Below are 5,875 nucleotides of genomic sequence, written 5' to 3'. Positions count from 1 at the left end.
GCAACTCATGAGCAGTCATGTAGTAGTCTCACTGATGTTCAACCATTGCCGCCAAAGAAGAAATTAGCGACAGAGAAATATGAAACCGATGAAACTAAAAAAATGACAACTAAAGAACTCCAACGCTTAGTACTTTTGCAGCAGTATAAAACGAGTGTAGTGCAACAACAATACTACGAAAAGAAGTTGGAAATGATGCAGCAGCCTGAGAAATCAACACCAAAAACTGTTTCTGACGGAACTCAAACTTATTATATGTTGTAAAAAAAAACTTCATCAAAAGTTGTTATTTGAGTTAATTTTTTTTTTTAGTTTAAGGTCAAAACTGTTATTTGAGTTATTATTATTTTTTTTTTAGTTTAAACAGAAAAAACTGTTATTTGAGTTTTTTTTTCTTTTAGTTTAGTTTAAAGTCAAAACTGTTATTTGAGATAAGTTTTTTTTAGTTTAAACAGAAAAAACTGTTATTTGAGTTATTTTTTTAAGTATAAACAGAACAAAACTGTTATTTGAGTTAATTTTTTTAGTTTAAACAGAATAAAACTGTTATTTGAGTTAAGTTTTTTTTTTAGTTTAAACAGAAAATGTCATTTCATTTTCCAAAAATGTGACTTCATTAATTTCATAAATAGCGATTTTGGTTAATAAATGCCTTGCAAGTTGTAACATTATTTTTAATTATTAAAGTTGTATATTACAATGCTCAAGTTGTTCCTGATTTCCTGTCCCTGTTGGCGAAGAGCTAGTTCATCACGATTGTTGTCATCACGATTGTTGTCATGGTTTTCTTCATCTTCTGGTATCTCTTCAGCTGGCTCGAAGTCAGGATCACCTAAAGTTTTTGCAATGTTATGGAGCACGACACAGGTAACGATTATTTTCGGTACATTTTCCAACTTCACGCGACAAACGTATTGTAAGATAGGAAATCGACGTTTCAGTTGGCCAAAGCATCGTTCAATTATTACTCTCTCTTTTTTGAAAAGCTTGTTATATTTTACCTCAGCAGGGGATGTAGGATTTCGATATGGAGTCATGAGACATGGCTCTATTCCATATCCGTCATCACCAAGTAGCACAGCATTAGCTTTAGTTCTTAATTGTAAACACACTTGTGAATTTCTCCATATCCTTGAGTCGTGCACGGATCCAGGCCAACTAACATCAACACTAGTGAACATTTCTTTGGCATCACAAGTGGCTTGAACATTCAGAGTAGACTTGCCTCTTCGATTAATGAACTCATCTCCATGCAGCTTTGGTTTCAGTATCCCCACGTGAGTACAATCGATGACACCAATAGCTGTCGGAAACTTATACTTCCTTTGCCATAACTGTTTTGCCTCTACTATTTCTCTGTTGGTAGTTGGAAACTTTATCCATTCATTCGCATGAGCAATTATGCTATCAACTACTGTATTCACAGTCCGTGATACCGTTGCTTGGCTAACACCAAGTTCTTGACCGATACCTTTTTGATAGCCAGGATCACTGAGGTAACGCAAACATATCTTCATTCTATGGAAAGATGACAAGGCGCCTCCCCGAGTTTCTTCATTGTTGCCTAAAAATCTGTCCGCAAGCCACTGTACATTTTGTTCTTCAAAACGGAATAACATCTTGAAATCACGATCAAGTGTGGGTAAACGGGGCATGTATTGTTTAACATGCCTCACATCCACAAAATCTGCCATCGTGCTGAGAATCGGACAGAACAACCTTTCTCTTCGAACTGCAGTCTGCTACTGACCAGACTCAGCTTTTTCGAAGCATATGCTCTTTATATGAAGTAAAGGGTCTTCTTTATGTATAACCATTTACTTTTATGTGATTATAAGGATATGCTTTTGCTCTAACAGTAGAAGCTTTTGCTTGAAATGTTTATGAATAAAAGTAGAAGGATTTCCTTCATATTTTGCAAGTATAAGCATATCCTTTTCTTTATGAATACCGCCCAAAGTATCGAAGTGTATCATAGTGTTAAGGGTCAAGTTAAGTTATATATATATATATATATATATATATATATATAAATATATATATGCATGCATATATATACAGATATAGATATACCCCCCACATACACACACACATATATATGTACAGTTGCGGAATTATATTGCAGTACACTTGTTGGGTTCCACTTTTGTAAATCAGGCAGGCACTTCGATGTAAACAGAAAGTATAAAAAGATTGGTGGAATGTAAATAACCAACAAATGTATTAGTATCTATTTTTGGAAACTACGTAAAGTATTTCATGTTTCGTTTTCTTCAAACAAGTGATACAAAATATGTAGTATTAACTATCATTGACTTTGTAGCGGGATATTTTTTAAAATACGATTTCCTGGAATCGTTTGTTTATCGACATAACAACACCTATGGAGGTCAGTATATCCCCATCTTTTAACACAATAATTTTCAATTATAACTGCATATTTCTTAAAACATGAAAATGCTTCATAACACCCATGTACGGCAGGGAAATCAAATAAAAATCTTTGCAAAATTGTTGATACCCATGCAAATGTTTCGTGGACCGTGGCTACACCATGTAGTAGCGGCTAATGGAACTAATGACATGACTGTTTTTTTTTTTTTTTTTTTTTTTTTTTTTTTTTTTTTTTTTTTTTGCCACCAAGCATTTATCAAAGAAACAGAAATCATGCTACATATTCTTCATTATAGAACATAATATCGACGCAATACCAGAGTAGGGTTACAATGAATATATAGATGCTTTATCATTTTGTGTGTGTATGTGTGTGGGTGTGTGTGTGTGTAGCGTCTATGGAAGTACTAAGTCAATACATGGTGATGAGTAACGAAACATGTATACTTCGTTTCTAATGCTAAAACCTCACTATAGTTTTCGCTAATATTATTCCATACGTTTTGGCGTTTCTCTGGAGCCCCATCCACTTTCGAACATCCGAGTGTTTCAGGAACTAGAAACTGGGTGGTTTCAGGGAGGGTGAATATCAAGTCTAAGAATTTATTCCCAATACATGTGCTGTTTATTCAGTCTTTATTTCCTTTTGTGTGTCAATCACATACATTTACAGTATATGAGTGGGTGTAGATAAAAAATGGCATACTTGCATTTTGTCACAAAATCAAAGTTCTCATTTATTATTTCACGTGTTTTTTAATTTAAAAAGTGAATTCTTTTCGTCAGATCCAAGCACTGATTCAATAAACAGAAAGTAGGCCTATGCCGTTATCAGTTTAGAACAACTGAACCCAAAACCGTAGTGGGGCTGCAATGACTGTTCATTTGCGCATGTGCTGAGGAACTGAAGTTGTTAAACATTTCATTTAGAATCATTGGTTTATAGTTAATACACATTTTGAACCCCTTCTCGCGCAAATTTCCGTAACATGTAGTTAAAAAAAAAAAAAAAAAAAAATAAATAAATAAATATATATATATATATATATATATATGTATGCAAATATATACTTATACACAAATAAGTATATGTACTTTTTTTTTCTTTGCCTGGGGATGCATCTTGATCTCGAAGATATTTTTACTAGCGGTTTATTTGTAAAAAGAAAAATGGTAAAGAAAGTCCAATACCAGGGGCAGTCATACTTATAATAAGAACAACCTAGCGTTATTCAAAACCTTGTCTGATCCCTGCCACAGAGATGACGTGCTTATGTGAGGTCCCGGATTCATCCGTAATACTCCATTCTCTCTTATAATGATTTTTTTTTTCTTTTTTCTAATCGCCCGTTTAACAAACATTGACAATATTCAGCCAAACATTTTTCAACGGATTTGAGTCTCATGTCTTGCTTGGCCGCGGAAGGACCATGTGGTTTTGATCATCGAACCACTTCGTAACTGCCCTTGCCATGTCTATTGGGCAGTTAACCTGCACGAATATGGTTGTTTCTGGAAAGGGCCAAAGGATAGCAACGTGCTGAAGGTAGGAATATTTCTTCTTACAATTTCAAAATATTTGGTTAAACTGAATCTCCCTTCTGTCTCGGCGAGTTCACCAACACCATGCATGAAAATCCACCCCATTTATTATTGGTCACGTGGCCATTCCTCGCCGTTTCATAGATAAGTCGTCTGTCATATCTGAAAAGTAAATATTTATAGATAAACAGAACATGAAGTATGACGTATAGGGCACTATCATGTATAAACATAAATCTTAATCAAAATTTGAACGAAGACTATGAACAAATAAAGGATAATATGTACACCTGTAATTTTTCACCCCGCAATGTGTCGTTTGTTCAAACTCTCTTTGATAACGTTCTGTAATGAATCCCATCTGTAGTCGTTTTCTTCACCATTATAAGAATTCTAGCTGCCTTGGTGAAGGGGCATCTGAAACGAGGGCGGTCGTTCAGGGCTCTCTCCTCCTCCCACTTTATTCACCTGTATACCATCGAGCGGGAGACACCCGGCTCTCTCACTGGGAGATAAATTACTTTCCCTCATCCCAATGATGCGACCTCTATTTGCAATTTCAGATTACCTTGCGTTTATCATGAAAAAAAAGGTGTAAGCTTGGCAAACTCGTTTTCAATTCGGACTTTCCATATACCGTTATGATGTCCATAACATAGCATCGGACATATATATTAAGATTTGCCGCGAAATAAATATTCAGGAATTCATTATAATAAAGAGTATTAAATACACGATTTCATGACTTTATTTTCTAGATGGTTCCTCTTCCTACTCGAGTTCCGGGTGAACTAACAAGCGTGTAGATGACTTTTCACACACCGGGAAATAAGTATTTATATCGTAAACATATTAAGATTATGTATCAAAGTGCTGACATGCAATGACAAATACAAGGGAAAGTTGCACACGAGTCAAGATAACAGATATATTACAGCACATGCATTGGGAATAAGTTTTTAGACTTGTTTTTCACCCTCCTTGGAACCACTCTGCTAGTAGTTGCTCGAGTTGAAACAAGAAACATGTATTTTCCCGCTCAGCTGATCGAAGGCGACTCAAGACTCACGACTTACGGGATAATATGGTCAGATTTTAGCACAAGATAAAAAGCTTTCAGAATGATCGAAATGAATTATACATACTACATAGCTACTTATCACCAAATATTGATATATATATACTTATATGTATGAATAAATATATGTATATATGTATGTATGTATATCTAATTCTGAACGTCAAAGTTTGCCAGAAGGCCCTGTTCACGGCTCGCTTGTCGTCCTCCATGGCCGGTGCGGGAGTAATGGCCAGGTGCCTCAGGTTCTCGGAAGTGGCCATCTCCCAGGTGAGTGCCAGGGAGTCGTCAAGTGTCAGGTTCCTGATTAGGAAAGGAGGTTCGTTCACACATATCCGCATCACAGAGGACACTAACTTGCATCAGAAGCAATTTTGTAATGAGCTACCAGTGAACCGTCACGAGATGAAATGGCTTTGTTACTCCTCTCAAACATAGCATTGACTTCCCTTGTCTTGGCGAAATTGGTCCATGTGGTGGTGATGAAGTCCCCGACGGCGATGTCGTCCGTGGCGTTGAGCTTGCCGTATCCAGGCTGAGTATTGTACTGCTTGTTGTCACCGTGGGACACGCACGTAAGCGCGCGCGCGCACACACACACACACACACACACACACACACACACACACACACACACACACACACACATATATATATGAAGGTAGTGCAACTACTGGCCCGTGGTGTTGATTTTTTGGAGACCGGGTAGCCCTTAGTGATTTTATTGATAAAGATTGGTTTATAGAATGAAGCACAAAATTGTTATTATTATCATTATTATTACTATCATCATCATTATCCTTATCATTTACATCATTATCAATCATTATCCTGCTGCTCCTCCTCATAATCATCATCATT

The 5,875-nt window shown here is 36.2% G+C and overlaps 1 protein-coding gene across 1 annotated transcript; it reads right to left on the bottom strand.

Annotated features, from left to right (window-relative positions):
• Window positions 1-674: 674 nt before the first annotated feature.
• Window positions 675-1,694, bottom strand: LOC125041257 (putative nuclease HARBI1). The gene has a single exon (XM_047636093.1). The coding sequence runs from the start codon at window positions 1,692-1,694 to the stop codon at window positions 675-677; it is 1,020 nt and encodes a 339-aa protein (XP_047492049.1).
• Between the last annotated feature and the right edge of the window lie 4,181 nt (window positions 1,695-5,875).

The sequence above is a fragment of the Penaeus chinensis genome, chromosome 30, assembly GCF_019202785.1.
Source record: "Penaeus chinensis breed Huanghai No. 1 chromosome 30, ASM1920278v2, whole genome shotgun sequence".
Lineage (NCBI taxonomy): Eukaryota > Metazoa > Arthropoda > Malacostraca > Decapoda > Penaeidae > Penaeus > Penaeus chinensis.
The sequence above is the reverse complement of the archived record's forward strand: the minus strand, read 5'-3'. Positions and strand labels throughout refer to the sequence as shown.

What these genes read in the sequence shown, in the direction of transcription:
- LOC125041257 (XM_047636093.1), bottom strand. Translation starts at nt 1,694, where the DNA reads ATGGCAGATTTTGTGGATGTGAGGCATGTTAAACAATACATGCCCCGT.